The 23,104-nt window shown below is 40.6% G+C and overlaps 1 protein-coding gene across 3 annotated transcripts in view; it reads left to right on the forward strand.

Moving 5' to 3' along the window:
* LOC113219838 (tau-tubulin kinase 2) overlaps positions 1 to 23,104 on the forward strand; it is a 174,738-nt gene that overhangs the window by 19,458 nt on the left and 132,176 nt on the right. For all 3 annotated transcript variants that reach the window (XM_026447835.1, XM_026447837.1, XM_026447836.1), the window contains exon 2: positions 19,146 to 19,282. In XM_026447835.1, the coding sequence (XP_026303620.1) occupies positions 19,214 to 19,282 (69 nt within the window). In that variant the 5' untranslated portion in view covers positions 19,146 to 19,213. The remainder of the gene's footprint in view (positions 1 to 19,145; positions 19,283 to 23,104) is intronic.

Consider the following 23,104-nt stretch of genomic DNA (forward strand, 5'->3'; position numbering starts at 1 on the left):
GTTTCCCCAATACCATTTGTTGAAAGACTTCCTTTCCCCTTGAGTGATCTTGGGACTCTTGTTGAAAATCATTTGACCATGTATGGGAGAGTTAAATATTTTATCTTTTAAAACCAGTTTTCCTTCTAATTGTAAAAATACGTGTTTTCTGTAGTAAATTTACAAAAGAGGAATTCCCCCATCCACCAGAAAATAACCATACTACATAGAAATAACTACTAGGTTTTTTTGATGTGGGGGATAGAGTCTCGCTCTGTTTCCCAGGCTGGAGTGCTGTGCTGCGATCTTGGCTCACTGCTGCAACCTCCGCCTCCTGGGTTCAAGCGATTCTCCTGACTCAGTCTCCCGAGTAGCTGGGACTACAGGCATGCACCACCATGCCCAGCTAATTTTTGTATTTTTATTAGAGACGGGGTTTCACTATGTTGGCCAGACTGGTCTCAAACTAGTAACCTCAAGTGATCCGCCCGTGTCAGCCTCTTAAAGTCCTGGGATTAAAGGCGTGAGCCACCATGCCCAGCCCTTGTAACTACTGTTAATAGTTGGTAAATTTCAGTTCAGGTTTTTTCTGTGCATAATTATTTATGTGTACACATTTTTAATAGAAATGGGATCATACATATGTACTGTTTTGTGTTTTTAATTTAAAACACAAAGAACTTTCTAGGCTGGGTGCAGTGGCTCACGCCTGTAATCCCAGCACTTTTGAAGGCCGAGGCAGGCAGATCACGAGGTCAGGAGTTCGAGACAAGCCTGACCAACATGGTGAAACCCCATCTCTACCAAAAACACAAAAATTGGCCAGACGTGGTGGCAGGTGCCTGTAATCCCAGCTACTCAGGAGGCTGAGGTAGGAGAATCGCTTGAACCTGGGTAGGGGAGGTTGCAGTGAGCCGAGATCATGCCATTGCACTCCAGCCTGGGCAACAAGAGTGAAACTCCATCTGAAAAAAGAGAAAATAGAAGTCTTTTTTTTCTTTTTTTCCTTTTTTTTTTTTTGAGACGGAGTCTTGCTCTGTCGTCCAAGGTAGAACGCACTTTTCTTTTCTTTCCCCTCCCCTCCCCTCCCCTCTCGTTTCCGACGGAGTTTCCCTCTTGCTGGAGTGCAATGGCGTGATCTTGTCTCACTGCAACCTCCGCCTTCTGGATGTAAGCAGTTCTCCTGCCTCAGCCTTCAGAGTAGCTGGGAACTACAGGCGCCCACAACCACACCTGGCTAATTTTTTTTTTTTTTGAGACAGAGTCTTGCTCTGTCACCAGGCTGGAGTGCAGTGGCAGATCTCAACTCACTGCAACCTCCGCCTCCCAGGTTCAAGTGATTCCCCTCCCTCAGCCTCCCAAGTAGCTGGGATTACAGGCACATGCCACCACGCCTGGCTAATTTTTTGTATTTTAGTAGAGATGGGGTTTTACCTGATGTTGGTCAGGCTGGTCTCGAACTCCCGACCTTGTGATCCGCCTGCCTCGGCCTCCCAAAGTGCTGGGATTACAGGCGTGAGCCACCATGCCCGGCCACACCTGGCTAATTTTTGTATTTTTAGTTGAAATGGGGTTTCACCATGTTGGCCAGGCTGGTCTTGAACTCCTGACCTCGAGTGATCTGCCTACCCTAGCTTCCAAAAGTCCTGAGATTACAGGCGTGAAAAACTTTCTGCATTTAAGTGTTCTATAAATTGGCCAGGCACAGTGGCTCTTGCCTGTAATCCCAGCACTTTGGGAGTCTGAGGCAGGCAGATTGCTTGAGCTCATGAGTTCAAGACCAGCCTGGGCAACATAGTAAAACCCATCTCTACAAAAAAAAAACAAAAAAAATTAGCCATACATGGTGATATGTGTCTGTACTTGCAGCTTCTCAGGAGGCTGAGGTAGGAGGAATGCTTTAGCCCAGGAGGTGGAGTTTTCAGAAAGCTGAGGTCACACCATAGCACTCCAGCCTGGGTGATAGAGCAAGACCCTCTCTGTCTCTCTCTGTCTCTCAAAAAAAAAAAAAGTTCTACAAATTGCTTTTTAAATTTAGTTGTTATTATTAGAGTTTTAACAGCATATAATTTTAAAAGTTTAATGGTTATATACAAGTTGTTATTAAAAAAGGAGTCTTCTGGCTTCTCCACTCTGTCCCATTTTTCATCCTTTGGGAAGTGTTCACTTTTAGTAATTTTGGTATTTACCTCCATATCTCAAACTAAGATGCTTGTGTTGCTGGTGATTAATTGTTCAGTTTTAGTCATTATCTACCAGCTTTCCACTATGGAAGATGATTTAACTTTTTCACTGCCCGTCTCATTCCTACTACACATACACAGTTAGATCCTTTTATTTTTCCAATAATGTTACATCTTAATGTTGGTTAGGCCAGTAGTCAGAGTTTAGGACAGTACTCAGAATTTAAGTTATTATGACTCTGTCAATGCTTTTTGTTTTGAGACAGAGTCTCATTCTGCCACCCAGGCTGGAGTGCAGTGGCACTATCTCAGCTCTCTGCAACCTCCGCCTCCCGAGTAGCCGGGACTGCAGGTACACGATACCATGACTGGCTATTTTTTGTATTTTCTGTAGAGACGGAGTTTCGCCATGTTTGTCCTGAACTTCTGATCTCAGGTAATCCTCCTGCCTCAGCCTCCCAAAGTGCTGGATTACAGGTATCAGCCACTGCACCTGGCCAGAAGTACAGTATTTTCTGTTTGGTCTGGTCATGGATTAGTTATGGCAAAATGAGTGATTTAAACAACCATTATCATGACAACTTGAACCTTGATTACTCATTTGCAGAGTTGTTTGTCATCCCCTCACCCATTTTCTTGAGAAGGCCGTTATAAGCAGTTAGCCTCGACATCCCTGGTCCAGCCTCCTAAGTAGCTGGGGCTACAGGCACGCACCATCACACCTGGCTCACTTTTTATACTTTTTGTAGATATGGGGTTTCACCAAGTTTTCCAGGCTGATTTCAAACTCTTGGGCTCAACGGATCTGCCTGCCTTGGCCTCCCAAAGTGCTAGGATTACTGCCATGAGCCACTGCACCTGGCTGGTTATCTCTTTTTTTTGAGAGTAGCGAAGCTGATTGGAAGTTGTGTGTGTGTGTGTACCACTACTGGTACAGCTTTCTCAGATTCATTAGATAAGTTACCTCTTGTACATCTTCTGTCCGACTTGCACATTTTTATCATTGTCTCCTCTCTTGTATGGGTTTTCATTGTGAATTTATTCTAAAGAAAAATGCCTGAAACATATCATATGTTCTCAATAAATGTCGAATGGATGAATGTTGCCATTGTCCTTCTGAGATCGACTAATCAATAATGACATCCTTTCCTTTTAGTCCAGATTTTGCTTCAGGATCCTTCTCAACTTTAGTGTGTCTTGCTGCCCTGGAGATCGGATCTTTTTGCCACCCTGTCTAAAAGGCTAGGGAGCATTACTTACTCATCTCATATTTCCCTCAGCTATTGTCAGGGTTCTTGTCAAGTGTTTGTTTATTGAAAGAATGATTGGTAAAAGTTCAGATAGTAGAGTATTAAAAAGTGTTTACTCATTCAAATATATACCATAAATCAAGGTTACTAATAGTAAAAAAAAAAATGATTATAGATCTCTATTACATAATCTAGTCATTCCCAAACTCTCAGGAACTCTTACTAATCTTAAAAATTATTGGTACTCTTAAGATTCTTTTTCTTTAACATGGATTTATATCTATTGATAGTTACTATATTAAAAACTAAAACTGGCCAGGTGCAGTGGCTCATACCTGTAATCCCAGCACTTTGGGAGGCCGAGGTGGGCAGATCACGAGGTCAGAAGTTCGAGACCAGTCTGGCCAACATAGCAAAACTCTGTCTCCACTAAAAATACAAAAATTAGCTGGGTGTGGTGGTGGGCACTTGTAATCCCAGGTACTAGGGAGGCCGAGGCAGGAGAATCTCTTGAACTCAGGAGGTGGAGATTGCAGTGAACTGAGATCATGCCATTGCACTCCAGCTTGAGCAACAAGAGCAAGACTCTGTCTCAAAAAAAAAAAAAAAAAAGCTAAAGCTGAAAAATTAAAAAAATTTTTAATAATAATAAACCTATTACATATTAAATCTTTTAGTTTTATTTATTTATTTTTTGGAGACAGGGTCTCACTGTTGGCCATGCTGGAGTGCAGTGGCGTGATCATGGCTCACTGCAGCCTTGACTTCCTGGCCTCTAAGTGATCCTCTTGCTTTAGCCTCCCAGTAGCTGGGACCACAGGCAGGCATGTACCACTGTGCCTGGCTAATTATTTTTATTTTAATCTTTTGTAGAAATGGGGTCTTGCTCCATTGCTCAGGGTGTTCTTAAATTCCTGGCCTCCAGCGATCGTCCTTCCTCAGTCTCCCAAAGTGCTGGGATTACAGGTGTGAGCCACCTTGCCTGCCCTAAAAGTTGTATATTTACATTTAGGTCTATGATACGTTGTGAGTTACATTTTGTGTAAAGTGTGAGATTTAGACAGAGGTTCTGTGTTTTACATATGGAAATAACAATTGTTTCAACATAACTTGTTGAAAAGACTATCTTTTCTGTATTATTATTATTACTATTATTATTATTTTGAGACAGAGTTTTGCTGTGTCACCAGGCTGGAGTGCAGTGGCACAATCTCAGCTCACTGCAACCTCTGCTTCCTGGGTTCAAGTGATTCTCCTGCCTCAGCCTCCCGAGTAGCTGGGATCATAGGCATGTGACACCATACCCAGCTAATTTTGTATTTTTAGTAGAGATGAGGTTTCTCCATGTTGGTCAGGATGGTCTCAAACTCCTGACCTCAAGTTATCCACTTGAGGCCTTGGCCTCCCAAAGTGTTGGGATTACAGGCATGTGCCACAGCATCCAGCCTGTCCTTTCTTTATTGAATTGCCTTTGCGTCTTTGTCAAATATCATTTGGCCCAGAATAGGCAAATCCATACAGACAGAAAGATTTAGTGATTGCCAGGGGCTGAGAGAAGAAGGGAATGGGGAGTGACTGCTAATGGGTATGGGGTTTTGTTTTGGGATGGTGAAAATGTTCTGGGATTAGATAGTGGCAATGGTGAGTATACTACAAAACACTTAATTGTATTCTTTAAAATGGCCACTTATATGGTATGTGCATTATATCTAAATTGTTAAAAGAGCTTAAAAAATGAATTGGCCATATCTGTGTGTGTCTATTTCTGGAGACTTTAAAAATATCTTTTTGATGTATACTTTTTTTTTTCTTTCTAACTTTTATTTTAGGTCCAAGGAGGGTACATGTGTAGATCTGTTCCCTGGGTAAATGTGTGTCTTAGTGGTTTGGTGTACAGATTATTTTGTCATCCAGGTAATACATATAGTATCCAATAGGTAGTTTTTTGATCCTGACCCACTTCCTACCCTCCACCCTCAATGGACTCTTTATTCTGTTTCATGTGTTTATATTTCTATCCCTTTGCAGATAGGTCACTGATTTGATTACTGTAGTTTTATACAGTAAGACTTAAAATCATATAGTGTGTTTCCTCCAGCTTTATTTTTTTTATAAAGATTTTGGGTAATTTTTGCTTATTCTCATAGATTTTAGAGTCAGCTTATTTATATGAAACATTCTGCTTAGATTTCAGTTGGAATTGTCTTAAAACTGACAGTTTGTGTGAACTTTGTTTTTTTTTTTAGATGCCCTTTATCAGGTTTAGAAAATTCTGTTCTATTCCTAGTTTTCTGAGAGTTTATACCATGAATGAATACTGACTTTTGTCAGATGCTTCTCCTGTATCACATGATAGGTCATGTGATTTTCATTTTTAGACTATTAATCTGCTGTACTACATGAATTGATTTTTGAATATTGAGTCAGCCTTGCATCCCCAGGATAAACCATACTGGATTGTGGTGTATTATTCGTTGTATGATATTGCTGGATTCAGTTTGCTACTATTTTATGAGAGATTTTCATGTCTTTGTTTTTAAGGGATATGGATCTGTTATTTTTCGTTTTCTTTTTGAGACAGATCTCACTCTGCTGCCTAGCCAGGAGGGCAGTGACGGTATCTTGGCTCACTGCAGCCTCAACCTCCCTGGGCTCAGGTGATCTTCCCACTTTAGTCTCCTGAGTACCTGGGGCTACAGGTGTGCATCACCATGTCCAGCTAATTTTTAGTATTTTTTGTAGAGATGAGGTTTCACCATATTGCCTAGGCTGTTCTCAAACTCCTGGGCTCAAGCAATCCACCCACCTTCGCCTCCCACAGTGCTAAGATTACAAACATGAGCCACCGTGCCCAACCTTTGACTAGTTTTAATATCAGGTTAATGCTGGACTCATAAAATGAGATGGGAAGGGTTTTTTCCTCTTCTTTTTTGGAGAGATTGTATAAAACTTGTTTCATTTTTTTTCTTTAAATGTTTAGTAGAATTTGCCATTGGAAAAAAAAATCTAGGCCTGTATTAGTCCGTTCTCACACTGCTAATAAAGACTTAGCTGAGACTGGGTAATTTGTAAAGAAAAAGAGGTTTAATGGACTCATAGTTCCACATGGCTGAGGAAGCCTCACAATCAGTGAAAAGCAGAGAAGGAACAAAGGCACGTCTTACATGGCAGCAGGCAAGAGAGCGTGTGCAGGGGAACTGCCTTTTATAAAACCATCAGATCTCATGAGACTCACTCACCATCGTGAGAACAGCATCATGGAGGTAACCGCCCCCATGATTCAGTTACCTCCCACTAGATCCCTCCCATGACATGTGGGGATTATGGGAACTACAATTCAAGATGAGATTTGGGTGGGGACACAGCCAAACCATATCATGCCCATATTTTTTAGTACAACTTTTAAGGAGGCCCCTTTCACCTTGGGTGAATTGTAGTAGTTTTTGATGGTTGTGTTCACTTTCTGTGTATAATGTTGTTCATTATATTTCCTAATTATGTATTTATGTCTTTGGAGTCTGTAGTGATAACCCCTGTTTCATTCCTAATATTGATTATTTGTGTATTCTTTTTTCCCAGTTTTCCTAAAAGGTTATAAATTATATTGATCTTTATAAAGAGCCGGCTTTTGGTCTTACTGATTTTTTTTTTTCTATGACGTTTCTGGTTTTAATTTCATTATTATTATTTTGCCTTTTGTTTCCTTCCTCTGCTTGTTTTGAGTTTAGTTTTTTTTTTTTTCCCCCTAGGTGGAAGCTTATATTTTTAATTTGAAACTTTCTCGCTTATTTTCAATTTAAAAATTATTTTAGTATTATATATATATATATATATTTTAAGAGACAGGATCTCTGTCACCTAGGCTGGAGGCAATGGAGCGATCATACCTCATTGCAGCCTCAACCTTCTGTGCTTAAATGATCCTCTCACCTCAGCCTCTTGAGTAGCTAGGACTATAGGCACTCAGCACACACAGTTGAGTATTTTTAAAAAGTTTTTGTAATAACAGGGTCTTGATAGGTTGCCCAGGCTGGTCTTGAACTCCTGACCTCAAGTCCTCCTGCCTTGGCCTCCTGAAGTGTTGGGATTACAGGCCTAAGCCACTGCACCTGGCCTCATTTTTAATATAAGCTTTTAGTGATATAGTTTTTCCTCTAACCATTGCTTTAGCTGCATACCATATGTTACATTTTCCTTTTTGATCAGTTAAAATATTTTCTAATTTGCCTGGGGACTTTGTCTTTAACCATGGCTCATTTAGAACAGGCATTGGCAAACATTTTCTTTTCTTTTTCTTTCTTTTTTTTTTTTTTTAAAGATGGAGTCTTGCTCTGTCACCCAGGCTGGAATGCAGTGGTATGATCTCGGCTGACTGCATCCTCCGCCTCCCGGGTTCCAGAGATTCTCCTGCTTCAGGCTCCCAGGTAGCTGGGATTACAGGCACACGCCACCATGCCTGGCTAATTTTTGTATTTTTAGTAGAGACAGGATTTCACTATGTTGGCCAGGCTGGTCTCAAACTCCTGACCTCAGGCAATCTGTCTGCCTCGGCCTCCCAAAGTGCTGAAATTACAGGTATGAGCCACTGCGCCCGATCTCTTTTTTCTTTTTCTTTTTCTTTTTTTTTTTTGAGACAGGGCCTTGTTCTGTCATCCAGGATGGAGTACAGTTTTGCAATCACAGCTCACTGCAGCCTCAACTTCCTGGCTCAAGTGATCCTCCCACCTCAGCCTTCTGAGTAGCTGGGACCACAGATGTGTGCCACACATCTGGCTAATTTTTATATTTTTTGTGGAGACAAGTATAGCAGGATGAGCCGCAGACAAAACCTCTCAGACACCGAGTTGTGGAAGGAAGGGCTTTATTCAGCTGGGAGCATTGGCGAGCTACTGCCTTAAAATCCGAGCTCCCCGAGTGCACAATTTCTGTCCCTTTTAAGGGCTCACAACACTAAAGATTTCACATGAAAGGGTCGTGATTGATTTGAGCAAGCAGGGGTTACGTGATAGGGGCTGCATGTACCGGTGGTCAGAATGAAACAGAACAGAGCAGGGAGTTTCACAAAGTTCTTTTATACAGTGCCAGGAATCTTTGGATAACATCGGTTTCTAAGTCATGAGTTGATTTTTAACTACTAGATTTAGACCAGTCAGGCCCAGGCCCGGTTTTGGGCCTGGCACCGGGCTGCCTGTCTTTGGTTTAACTGCCTTGTTTTTTTCTTAAAACAGGTACTGAGTGTAAAACAGTATGAGAGGATCTCTCTCTTTCCTCATTTTCCCCCTTTGAGACTCTCACTTTTTATTAGTGGGAGTTGTTACTCTTATTTTTGCTACTTATGTCTTTTTGTGCAATAGATTGATAGTGATTCATATAGTACACTTGTGCTGAAGCATTTTGGTGAACTAAGGTAGCAATGAAGCTTTTTTATCATTTGAAGAAGTACAGGTAGCAAACAAGGGAGCAGTAAGGAGGTTCTTATTACTATTATAACTTTTATTATAAGAGTTTTAAATCTTCCTAGTGCTGGGAACTAATTTTTAAACATGACTTCAGGGTTGAATTCACGCTACACTTGTATGGGCACATGTGTCAGTTTTGTCATATTTTTAACTATGTCTTTAACTACTTGCCTTTGATTATCTATGTGTAGACAGTAATTAGTAAGGTTAAATTTCTTATAGACCTCTCTTTCAGCTGCTAGCAAGTAGTCAAGAGCCAATCTATTTTGATAGATAGCATTTCTTATCTGAGTTTCTTGCTGGGCCAGCATAGTCAAGGCTTGGCCAGTTTTATTAGTGATGATGTTTAAAACAGCTTGCAACCATATGATTCGGTTGAGTATGTAAATGGGGGCCCAGTATCCCCATGAGCCGTCTTGTGTCTAAGTGGCAGGTCTATAGTATTGTATAATTTTTTAGGAGGTCATTTATCATTTTTTTGATTACCTATGGCTATGCTTTGTTTTCCACGGGAAGCATAGACAGGGAAGCCCAGGAGTTCACCTGTTTTTATGGGCAGTAGGAAGAAAGATGGTTTAATAGTGCCAGTAACACAACTACCCGTCCACCGGTCAGGCAGCTTAGTGTAGGCTCTATGTCTGTATATCGAGTATAACCCAGTGGGGCCAGTCCAGTTCCGGTGGAATTCTGGGTGGGCCCAGACAGTCTGCAACCTTGGAAATTTACTGAATGGATCTCTTTCTGTGTAATTGGAACTCCACCATGTCACTGTTTTTTTCGGTACCATTATACAGTTTTTGCCCCAGACAACTAAGTCATCCTATAGAATGAGTGAATTCTTTCCTTTTTCTAGCTATGCAATATTGTCTAATAATTGAGACTTTTATAACCTAGAGATGATCAGGGTGATTTTTTTTGGGCCAGGAATTCATCAGGAACTGGGTCTGTAGGCACTAATTGTCGGGGTTCTTTTTTTTTTTTTTTTTGAAATGGAGTCTTGCTCATCGCCCAGGCTGGAATGCAGTGACCTAATCTCGGCTCACTACAAGCTCCGCCTCCCGGGTTCACGCCATTCTCCTGTCTCAGCCTCCCAAGTAGCTGAGACTACAGGCACCCGCCACCATGCCCAGCTAATTTTTTGTATTTTTAGCAGATACGGGGTTTCACCGTGTTAGCCAGGATGGTCTCGATCTCCTGACCTCGTGATCTGCCCGCCTCAGCCTCCCAAAGTGCTGGGATTACAGGCGTGAGCCACCGTGCCCGGCCAATTGTCGGGGTTCTTATGGCCATTGATCTCTTATTACAGTTTCTCCACAAACATAACATGAAGTGACATTTAGAGCCTGGGCTACATGCTCGGCTAATTGCAAAAACAAATTTCTGGTTTTTCCTGGAGTCTCTGGTACTGGCACTTTTAGTTTATCATAGAAAGTCTGAAATACTGGTTCTGGAGAGAGTTTACGAACCTCCTCTTTTACTAAGATACTTACTCTAGGACCTAGTCCTTTTTTATGGATGCCCAGAGATACGTGTTCTCCTTTTTTTTTTTTTTTTTAAACTTTGGGTTTAAGGGATTTGTAATTATTAATTTCAAGGGGTTGCAGCTTCCACCCATACAGGAGGGGCTGCCTTCTGCTTTTTGGAGCTAAACAGAATCTTTTTCATCCTTTTTCTAAGTAGTCTAGATGACACAAGACCAGTAATTACATACATTTGCACATGAGTGTAATTCATGGCAGGTATACTTATTTCCTGCTGTGTAAACCTTTTTTTTTTTTAATTTAAAGAACTGCATCTTATTATATGCCGATTGCTATTGATAGTGGTACAAGCATGAAATTTTAGGGTTATATGCTTGGAGGCCCCTCTTTCTTCTGTCCTAGCTATTACTTTACTTGTGTCGCCTAGAAAAGGACCAGTCCTTAACTTTATTTTAAAAACTGTGATCATGGGAGGCTTAAAATAGGTCATAACACGCATCACGTTGGTTATTTCCTGGGCTACATACCTTGGATAGAATAGCATTGTACAAACAAGTTTCTTTTAGAGTCCTGGTACACTTATAATAACCATAAAATAATAGGACTGTAGCAATCTTTTGTCCTACCTCAGTGACTTGATGTATATACTGGGAACAGCCCTCAGTCTGAGGAAGGTCAGTTGAAGTCTTTACTGTATAAGTTCAAATTTTAAGGAAAATGAGTCCCACGATGAGTTTCCTCATGCCTTGGCCGTGCGTGGACCAGTCAGCTTCCGGGTGTGACTGGAGTAGGGCTTGTCATCTTCTTCAGAGTCACTTTGCAGGGGTTGGCGAAGCTGCTCCCATCCACATATAGCCTGCCAATCTACTGATGTTTAAAGATGATCTCAGAGGTTGGGCCCACTAGAATAAACTGAGTCCAATACTTTTACACAGTTATGTTTAACTGGGCTCTCTGATACCAGGAGCAAGGTGGCGGGGTTTAGGGTGTTGCAAACTTCAATGGTTATGTGGGGGTTTTCACAGAGCAAGCTTTGGTATCTAGTTAGTGTAGCATTCATTAGCAAGTGGTGTCCTTTGGTATTTATTAAAATTACCACAGCATGGGGGGACTTTATGTTTAGGTTTTGCTTAAGTGTTAGCTTATCTGCTTCTTGTGCTAACAGGGCCGTTGCTGCCAGGGCCTTTGGACATGGGGGTCAGCCTTTGGAAACCCCATCTAGTTGTTTTGAGAGATAGGCCACTGGCCTTGGCCAGGGCTCTACAGTCTGGGTTAAAACTCCAACTGGTTTTTTTTCTCTTTCTGACACATAGAGTATACAGAGTTTTGTCAGGTTAGGTAGCCTCAGGACTGGGGCCGACACGAGTGTTTCTTTTTAACTCATGAAAAGCTCATTGCTGTTGGTTGTAATAGATACAGTTTATCTAATCTACATTTTTATTGACTGTCATCTACCAAAATATTGACTTAAACCCTGTAACTATTTGCTTTCAAGCTTTAAATTGATCTGGTATTCCATCTGGGGCTCCAATTGCATCTAAATAGATGTGAGAGTTGAAAGACCTGTAAGGGGCTTCTCTTGCTTTACGATGTCTTATTATTATTATTATTTTTCCTCTGGTTGATGAAATGCCAGGGTGAAAGGGATAGCCAAATGGACTAAAGCACAAGTGCCACTCTAGTTATTCGGCAGAGTGCCCAGTAAAGGTCCACCGCAATACCACCACACATCCGCTCGGGGATGAACAAGGGCTGACTGATTGATAAGCTCTTGAAAATTCTTAAGCTCACTGCATCCCTTCAGGTCTCCAAGGAATGCTGAGTCTCCTCCCTGCCATGAAAGACACGAAATGAACTTAGTGTTGGGAGACGGAAGCTGGATGGCCCTTGGGGGGCTGACCTGCAGGGACTTTGGGATATAGCAGAGAGAGCTTGGCATGTCTTATTACTCCATGGAAGTAATCCTGGAAATTACTTCATGGAAGTAATCCTAGAATCCTGGAAAAGAGCTACCATGTAGCCCATGCCTGGTCGACTAGAGGACCACCTTAGTGGAAGGGGGACAATCAGGGCCTCTGGCCTGCCATTGCGCGAGCATAACAGTTGCTTTTGTTTAACGTGCAGATGGAATATTTGATCCATTTCAACCAGGCATTTGCATCTTGGTATGCTGTCTTAGGTGCCAAAATTTGTTTTAAGTCTTTAACTTCTATGATCCTCTAGTAAAATGAGTGTTTCCTTTAGCACCTATCTTTATTAGTTTTTAGACCAAAGAAAGCTAAACACCATTTTATATTTAATAATGGTTCTTGTATGATTTTTATACCAGATAAGCTAAATTTTACCTTTATATTAGTGTGTTGTTAATGTTAAACTTAATTTTAATAAAACCTTGTAGACATATTTATCCAATTTTTCATGTTTAACCATAAGGTAAGATTTTATAGACTCTTTTTAACCTTTTATAATTTTTGTTAAAGAGCAGGTTGATGCTTTAAGAAAAACCTGTTGCATTTTTATTTTAATGTCCAGTTAACAGAAAAACTGAATGATACCTTTTTAACTTTAGCTAATATGTTTACACACAGAATTTTTTTACAATTAACGTTTTAAAACTTGCTTAAACTTTCTTTTTTTTTTGTTTTTGAGGCGAGTCTCGCTCTGTCGCCCAGGCTGGAGTACAGTGGCCGAATCTCAGCTCACTGCAAGCTCCGCCTCCCGGGTTTACGCCATTCTCCTGCCTCAGCCTCCCGAGTAGCTGGGACTACAGGCGCCCGCCACCTCGCCTGGCTAGTTTTTGTATTTTTAGTAGAGACGGGGTTTCACCGTGTTAGCCAGGATGGTCTCGATCTCCTGACCTCGTGATCCGCCCGTCTCGGCCTCCCAAAGTGCTGGGATTACAGGCTTGAGCCACCACGCCCGGCCTAAACTTTCAAAACAATACTTTTTTTAACCTTTTAATGTAGGTAAAAATCCACATTCTTATGCCTCCTTATAATCTTTTTACCAAAGGTGTGTTTTACTTTTTTTATACACCTTGCACATAAACTGATTCTTCAGTAGTACTCAGGAAGCTTTATTACTTTTAAATTATACAACAGTTTTTGCATAAAATTTTTTTTATAACCTTTTTACTTTCATGACTTTCACGGACAATTTTTTGACATGTCTCAACTTTCTGACTTAGTACAAACATTTTTTTCTTTAACAACCAGTTAATTTATTTCAGGACAAGAATTTACCAAATAACATTATTTTTGTATAAATTCTGCCTCCCCACTTTTTTCCCTTTCTTGAAATTTTTTAACATAGTTCCTAGTGGGGTGGGCTTATTTGTGCTTGACCCATGCTTCTAGAGAAAACACCACACTTACACCACACGCACACCACAAAATAAACAGGTAAAAAGGGCACACACACACTTCTGCAGTTTACACCAAACCAAAATCAAAACCAAAATCAGAGTATCCAGAAATCCAAGCCAGGTCAAAACCAAAACCAAAGTATCAAGCAGTCCAAGTCAAGTCAAAAACAAAAACCAAAGTGCCAGTACAGGCACACCGTGGGTGATCAGGCCACGCTTCCACTCAAATGGAGTAGGCAAATTCCCAAGACCAGTCCTGTCAAGCAATTCAAACCAAGTCAAAACCAAAACCAACATCATAGTGCCAATAAAGGCACACCATGGGTGATCAGGCCACGCTTCCACTTAAATGGAGTGGACAAGTTCCAAAGACTAGTCTTACCAAGTTTCAGATGTCCAGACTCCAAGTGCCAGTTCCTTCCCGGTGTTCAGCCACTGTGTTAATCCTCTGCGGGGGCCTGCTACGTGCTGCTCTGGGGCGAGGCGTTCCACCTGGGCAATTGCCTACCCGGGAGCACTCTTTGGATCTCCTCACTCAGGCTGGCCGGGGTCCCCCGCAGGTATGCTCCACAGGGTAGGCCTGAGCTGCCTAAGGGGCTGCCTCGGCTGTCCCTCAGTCATCTCACTTCCTGTTAGGGAACCAAGAAATGTAGCAGGAGGAGCCGCAGACAAAACCTCTCAGACACCGAGTCGTAGAAGGAAAGGCTTTATTCAGCTGGGAGCATTGGCAAGCTACTGCCTTAAAATCTGAGCTCCCCAAGTGCACAATTTCTGTCCCTTTTAAGGGCTCACAACACTAAAGATTTCACATGAAAGGGTTGTGATTGATTTGAGCAAGCAGAGGGTACGTGACAGGGGCTGCATGCACTAGTGGTCAGAATGAAACAGAACAGAGCAGGGAGTTTCAAAATGTTCTTATACGTTGCTGGGAATCTATGGATAACATCGGTTTCTAAGTCATGAGTTGATTTTTAACTACTAGATTTAGGCCAGTCAGGCCCAGGTCAGGTTTTGGCCCTGGCGCCGGGCTGCCTGTCTTTGGTTTCAATTCCTTGTTTTTTTCTTAAAATAGGTACTGAGTGTAAAACAATATAAAACAATATGAGAGGGTCTCTGTCTTTCCTCACAGGGTCTTGCCATGTTGCTTAGGTTGGTCTTGAACTCCTGAGCTCAAGCAATCCACCTGCCTCGGCCTCCCAAAATGCTGGAATTACAGGTGCGAGCCCCCGTGCCCAGCCAAACATTTTATTAAGAAATAAATTTTTTTATTTTATTAAGAAAATAAATATGTTAGGCCAAAGTGTAATACCGTCTGTGTTGCAGTTATTTAACTCTGCCGTAGTAGTATGAAATCAGCCATACACAACATATAATTGAATGAGCATGGCTTAGTTCCAGTAAAGTGTTATTTATATAAAATCAGGCACTTTGCCCTGTTGTTATTAATTTTCAAGTGTATGTAGAGTTTCTTGTTATCTTGCTGTTATTGATTTCTAGCTTAATACCATTAAGCTAGAATATACTAGCTTGTTATCAGAGAATATAGTATGTATGATTTCAGTTCTTTTAAATTTGCTAAAATTTGTTTCGTGACCTGGGATATTATATAGTCTCTTGGTGTATGTTCCTTGTGAGTTTGAATGTGTATTCTGCTTTTGTTGGGTGGAGTGTTCTATAAATGTCAGTTCCAGTTGTTTGATGGTTGTGTTTAAGTTCACTGACATCATCCGGGTGTCCTATAATTCACTTTAATTCTATCACTAATTGCTTCAAGTTAATGCAGACCCCGCAGGTTACAGGGCTCAGTCCCACAAAGCCGCCTTCACTTCAGACTGTAGCACAAGCCACTCAAATTTTCCCTGGTTGAGTGTAAGTTTGGGCCTTCCCACAATCCCCTTGGGTTTAATAATTTGCTCAGAATGACCCACAGAGCTCATGAAAGTGCTATACTTAAAATTACCTTTTTATTATAAAGGATATGAATGAACAATCAGATGAAGAGGACTATATGATAAGTTTGTAAGGCTCCCAAGCACGGGAGCGTCTATCCTCGTGGAGCCAGAGTGCACCACCCTCTTGGTACATCAGTATGTTCACCAACCAGGAAGCTCCCTGAGCCTTGTTGTTCAGAGTGTTCCCCCCCCCCAATTTCTTTTTTATCTAGCTGAATTTAAGATTTACAGAGTTTTTAATATCCAGAGTTCAGGGCTGGGCACAGTGGCTTATGCCTGTAATCCCAGCGCTTTAGGAGACTGAGGTGGGAGGGTCGTTTGAGTCTAGGAGTTCAAGACCAGCTTGGGCAACAAACCCAGACCCTGTCTCTACAAAAAGTGAAATGAGCTGGGTGTGGTGGCACATGCATGTAGTCTAGCTAGTTGGGAAGCTGAGACGGGAGGACTGCTTGAGCCCAGGAGTTCGAGGCTGCAGTGAGCTACGACTGCACCACTGCACTCCAGCCTGGGCGACAGTGAGACCCCAAAGTGCTAGGATTACAGGCGTGAGCCACCATGCCTGGCCTAAATTTTTAATTTCTTTCTTTATGTCTCTTATTCTTTCCTGAGCCTTTATATCTTTTTATTCATTTCTAGGGTGTTCACCTTTATTTCTTGGAGCATTTTTGCCTGATAAATCCTAAATCTGTGTCATCTTGACATTTGTATCTATTGATTGCACTTTCATATATAAATTGAGATATTCTTGGTTCTTTGTGTGCTTGGTAATTTTGGATTGTATGCCCAACATTAAAAGTGTTTTTTTTTTTGTTTTTTGTTTTTTGAAATTTGAGTCTTACTTAAATTCTGTGGAGAATGTTGATTTTTTTTTTTTTTTGAGACGGAGTCTCGTTCTGTCACCCAGGCTGGAATGTAGTGGCACAGTCTCGGCTCACTGCAACCTTTGCCCCCGGATTCAAGCCATTCTCCTGCCTCAGCCTCCTGAGTAGCTGGCGCTACAGGCACCTGCCACCACGCCTGGCCTAATTTTTGCATTTTTAGTAGAGACAGGGTCTTGCCATGTTGCCCAGGCTGGTCTCGAACTCCTGACCTCAAGAGATCCACCTGTCTCAGCCTCCCAAAGTGTTGGGATTACAGTTGTGAGCCACCATGCCCAGCTGAAGTAATTATTTTCTGTGTGACTATGGCACAAACTCAGTATGCAATGGATGCAATGGGTTATTTTTTAAAAATTCTTTTAGTTCCATAGGTTTTTGGGGAACAGATTGCAGTAGATTATTGGTTTCAGTTTGTTTTGAATTGTCCTTTATTTTTAGTGTGTTTTAAAATTTTTGTCTCTTGAACATGCCATCATTCGTTTTCTGAACAAAATGCTAAATTTATTGTGTGATATACAAGGGAGAGCCATAATTGTAGAACGTAATTTCTCTGAATGAAACAAACTGCCCAACCAGGTGCAGTGGTTCATGCTTATGATCCCACCATTTTGGGAGGCTGAGGTGGGAGGATCACTGGAGGCCACGAGTCTGAGACCAGCCTGGACAACATAGTGAGACCCTGTCTATTAAAAATAAACAAAGAAACAATGTTATCCAGGTATGGTAGTACGCTCCTGTAGTCCCAGCTCCTTGGGAGGCTGAGATGGGAAGATTGCTTGAGCCCAGGAGTTCAAGGATATAATGAGCTGTGATTGCACCACTGCACTTCAACCTGGGTGACAGAGCAATACTTGGTTTTAAAAGAAAAAAGAAAAGAAACTGCTAGTCTTAAATAGGATTTGAGGAATTATGGAGTTCAGGGATTGGTGAAGTAGGAGTATTTAGGAACTGATTGACCTTTTATTATGTAAATGTGGTTATGAATTGTGGTGTTGCTGACTGGTGACTTGCTGAAGTGATATCACTCATTCAGAGCTTCCTTTGATGGGCGTAGGATGGGTTTAACACCAGTTCTGGTGATTACTTGTTGTTATGGTCCTTTCTGGAATTTGGAGTTTAGAACTTTTTTTTTAATCATACGTAAAACATTTACATGTTTCCAGAATCAAAACTATATCATAAGATGCATTCACGGAAGTCTGGCTTTCTTCCTTATCCATTCCATCATTTTTTTCTTTCTTTTTTTTTTTTTTTTGAGACAGGATCTTATTCTGTCACCCAGGCTGGAGGGCAGTGGCACCTTCACGGCTCACTGCAACCTCAACCTTCCAAGCTCAAGTGATCCTCCCTGCTCAGACTCCTGAGTAGCTGGGACTACAAGTACGTGCAAGCACATCTGGCTAATTTTTAAATTTGTTGTAGAGATGGGATCTCCCTGTGTTGCCCAGGCTGGTCTCAAACTCCAGGGCTCAAGCATACCTCTTGCCTCAGCCTCCATCATCAAGATGCTGAGATTACAGGTGTGAGCTACCATGCCTGGCCTTTTTTTTTTGCATTCTTTTGAGTAAAGGTTGAAACAGTCTGCAGGCCAAATTTGGCCCACTTTTTTTTTTTTTTTTTTGTAAATAAGATTTTGTTGGAGCACAGCCATACTCATTCATTTACATAATTGTGTATGGCTTTTGTGCTACAGTGGCAGAATCGAGTAACTATAACAGAGAATACAGTATGTGGCCTAGAGACTAAAATATTTACTCTCCAGACCTGTATTGAAAAAATTTGCTGACTCCTGCTACAAAGAATCATTTTCATTAAGTTTTAGCTTATCTGTCCTTCTTTTCCTTTCTTTTTAGAAAACAAAAGCAGATACTTAAATATACTCAACATTTATCTCCTTTTTCTGCAAAGTATAGCATACTATAAACCCTTTACTGTCTTGCCTTTTTTCACTAAACAATGTATCTTGAAAGTCACTCTGTATCAATATCTTTTTCATTCCTGGACTAGGTTACAGTTTTCATCTCCTTTAGGCTGTATTTTTGTGCTATATCTTCATTTTCTACAGGTATGCTGTTCATCTTACTAATATCCTCTTTTTCTTAGAACGTCATCGTATCAGGTTTAGTCAACAACCATTTTCTTTGTTAGTATTTATTTCCTATACATTTTAAGTGCATTTTGTAACATTAAAATATTATTAGCTGTAATGATTTTAAGCTCTAAGTTACAAACTGTAAGCAGTTGTAAATTAGATACTGTGTCTTTTCAGCAGTATATTGTACTCAGGATAGTCATCTACCTAGTTCAAGTGCCATGACATCATGCTTGCCCTATAATCTAACAATCTCAGTTATTATAAATAATACCTGTGTTTTAACAGTATCTTTGTAACGCCTAGCTATTTCACTGGGCATCTGTAATGGAAAGATATGTGGTTTTAAAAAATATGCATTAAACATTTCTGGGTCTTTTTCCCCTTCTTCCCAACAAAGTAGCCAAACTAATGTATAGTATTAGTAGTGCTTCCTGATGTTGGAATGTTATTTGTGTTGATTAGTTAACCCTAATATACTGCCACTATTTTTTGTTGTTGTTTTAGGTTAAATGGAAACCACCCTTGGGAACTGGATGCCTGTGTAACTGTTCTACCATAATCAGTGTATTGCAATGAGCGGGGGAGGAGAGCAGCCGGATATCCTGAGTGTTGGAATCCTAGTGAAAGAAAGATGGAAAGTGGTGAGTGTACATCTCAGAATGTGTATGTGTGTGTGTGTGTATACATATCGGGGTAATTTTTGGTATCCTGATAAAAATAGCATTTCATTAGGAAATATTATATACATTACTTATATGCCTAAAGCAGTTATTTACAGTTATTTTTCTATGATTAAGCTCTGTTTATACCCTAATTCTTACTTTTCATATAGTACTAAATTTTTGAACAAATGAAAAAAATACAGTGTTTGAAATTACAATGAGCTGGCCGGGCATGGTGGCTCACGCCTGTAATCCCAGCACTTAGGGAGGTAGAGGCGGGCCGATCATGAGGTCAGGAGATCGAGGCCATCCTGGCTAACATGGTGAAACCCCATCTCTACTGAAAAAAAATACAAACAATTAGCCGGGCGTGGTGCCGGTGCCTCTAGTCCCAGCTACTAGGGAGGCTGAGGCAGGAGAATGGTGTGAACCCGGGAGGCGGAGCTTGCGGTGAGCTGAGATCACGCCACTGTACTCCAGCCTGGGTGACAGAGCAAGACTCCATCTCAAAAAAAAAAAAAAAAAAAAGCAAGTCCAATGAGCTGCTCTTTTTTTTTTTATTAAGGAAAATTGTAAGTATACATAGAAAATAGAGACTTATATAATGAACCTCCGTGTACTCATGACCCAAGTTAAATAGTCATCAATGTATGATTAATCTTGTTTCATCTCTCTCCCAGAATATTTTGAAGTGATATTTAACCTTAGCATTTCTTCTGTGTATACTTCAGTATGTGTCTCTAACAAATAAGGACTTACTTTTAAAAACATAATCGTAATACCATTATCAAACCTTAAAAATAATCATTTCTTTCCTGCTGACTCCTCCCCCAAGGTTGTGTATCATTTTGTCTGTTAGCCTGTGGTATTTTCAGCTACTTTCTACTGTTATAAAATACTGTAGTAGTACTAAAAACAGGTAATCATTTCTTAATATCACCAAATATAGTTTTAGTTTTCACATTCTCCTGATTGTAAAGTATTTTGAACAGTCTGAATCAAGATCCAAATAAAATCTGGATATTGTAATTAGTTGCCATCACTTAAATTTCTTTTCATTTCTAGATTCCTTCCTCTTTATTGTTCTTTTTTTCCCCTTACAATTTATTTACTGAAGAAATTAGGTGATTTGTCTGTAGAATTTCCCATGGTTTGGATTTTGCTATCTGCTTCCATTTGATGTTAACACGTTTCTCTGTCTTGTGTATTTCCTGTAAATTGGTAGTTATATCTACAGGCTGGATTACATCTGACTTTAGGTTTGTTTTGAGATGGGGACATCTTTTTTTCATAAATGTTATTGTGAGCCTTCACTAGGAGGCATATAATATCTTATTGTCCATCTGTCTATCTTTTTTGTGGTGGTAACACTGTTGATGATCATTGCCTAGGTCTATTATGTAGGGATTGCAAATTGGTGATATTCCATAATTCATTTATTAGCTGAAATGTATCTGTAAGGACAAGCTTTTTATCATCAATTATTTGATTATCTTGAGGTACAGTTTGATTAGGAAAACAAGATAAATACTTGTTTCTCTTTTTTAATTTACCAGTTTTCAAAACAATGAATTGGTTTTTTGTCATTCTCCAAAAGTGATCAATTAGATTTGTTTTTTAGTATAATTAAGAAGGATTTAAACAAATTTGATGTGTTTCAGTCCGTGGTAGTTATCCTTATAAATGTTTAAATTGTCTTATTTGACTAAGGGGACACACTTCACAATGTCTTCTGAGTTCTTTTGACAAGATCCTAATAGTCTTTCGATGACTTTCTCTCCCTAGACCTAGAATCTGCCATCTCGCTAATACTACTCATTTCTTTAAGGAACTATTTTTGTTTTGGATATATTTAAATATTTTTTTATTGCTACACAGTCCACCAAAGTTTTTTTCCATTAGTAGGTTTTACAAAGCTATTTTAATGGTTCCCTTAATTTATGAACAGATTGGAAAAAGAAGACCCTTTAGAAATAGAATTTTTATTTTTTATTTGTATGGTACAGTGTGTTTTACTGATTAGGTAAGTCAGTAGACTTTGAAAATTTACTTGACCAAATATAAGAAAACTATGTCATCATCATGGACTGGTGCAGGGAGATTTAGCAGTTGCTAATCTTTTATGTAAGTCAGACATGAGTGTTGCTTTGGTGAGAGGATTACACTAAGCACTGTGTTAAGGCTGGTTTGTTCTCCAGTGGACATATCAAAAGGTGACAAGTGGAAACTCTTAATTGGCATGGTTCCCTTGTCCTGGTAATTAGAACTAATATATCTGAGGAACTTATCTCCAACATTTGGGAGGGCATAGGGGCATTTTTAGTTTAAAAAAAAAATGACAAGCTCATTGTTACAGATGATGTTTTAGTTATTTATTGTTATGTAACAAACTACATCAAAATTTAGAAACTTAAAACAATCATTTTATTTTGCTTGCAGTTTTGTGCCTTAGGAATTTGGGAAGAGTTTGCCTGGGTGATTTGTCTCTTAGCCATGTGGCACTAGCAGGATTGTTTCAGTTAGAGGATCCATTTAGAAATGGTTTCTTCACTCACTTGTCTGGTATGATGGGGTTCCTTAGCTCTTCACCCCCAACTCCCAACCCCCAACCTGGTGGCTTGTTTTCTAGGGCATAACCACGTGGCTGTGGCTTCTCAGGATGGTCCCATTTCTTTTTTTTTTTTTTTTTGAGGCGACGTCTTACTCTGTTGCCCAGGCTGGAGTGCAGTGGCGCGATCTCCACTCACCACAGCCTCGCCTCCCGGGTTCAAGCGACTCTCCTGCCTCAGCCTTCCGAGTAGGTGAGATTACAAGCGTGCACCATCACACCGGCTAATTTTTGTATTTTTAGTAGAAACGGGGTTTCACCATGTTGGCAAGGCTGGTCTTAAACTCCCAACCTCAGGTGATCCAACCGCCTCGACCTCCCAAAGTGCTGGGATTACAGATGTGAGCCATTGCTCCCGGCCAGATGGTCCCATTTCTTACATGGTGGCTAGCTTTCAAGAGACAGGAAATGGAAGCTACCAGGCTGGTTAAGGGCTGTCCTCAGAGCTGGCACAGTGTCACTTTGCCCTATTCTGTTGATGAAAGCAGTTAAGGGGAAAATGGACTCTACGCCTTGATGGGGGAGTAGCAAGGTCACATTGCCTTCATCAGTGTGAAAGGTTTTCTTCACATTGAAGAAGAGCAGGGATGGATGATATTTTTGTGCCTATTGTTGGAAAATACAATCTCCCACAGACCTTACCTCTATTCTTCCTGTAATCTGTGTACCCCAATCATACTAAACTGCCTCTCTCTTTGCCTCATAAACCTTGATAATTTCTTAGGGCTTTGTCAGGCCAATTAAAAAATGCTCTATTAATGTTTAAATGGCATTATAGGGATAGAAATAGACAAAGAAGCAAGAACATTTACTTCAGCCTAGATGTTTTATTCTGTCATTTAATAAGGTTTTTTTGTGAGGAAAACATGAAGCTGCCTCTACCAGTCCTTAGTTAGAAAGGAATCTGTTTGGTACTGTGTATGAGTTTTTAAAGCTACACTAGGTTTTATTTAATGGGCAAAATATAAAGAATCATAAGTATATCAATCAAGGCCCATGAAGGAACAATTTATTTAACTGAATGCCTCTTGGACTTTTTTTTTTTTGAGACAGAGTCTCACACTGTCGCTCAGGCTGGAGTGCAGTGGCATGATCTCTGCTCACTGCAACCTCCGCCTCCCAGGTTCAAGCGATTCTCCTGCCTCAGCCTCCTCAGTAGCTGGGATTATGGGCACGCGCCACCACGCCTGGCT

The sequence above is a fragment of the Piliocolobus tephrosceles genome, unplaced genomic scaffold (assembly GCF_002776525.5).
Source record: "Piliocolobus tephrosceles isolate RC106 unplaced genomic scaffold, ASM277652v3 unscaffolded_108, whole genome shotgun sequence".
NCBI classification, from domain to species: domain Eukaryota; kingdom Metazoa; phylum Chordata; class Mammalia; order Primates; family Cercopithecidae; genus Piliocolobus; species Piliocolobus tephrosceles.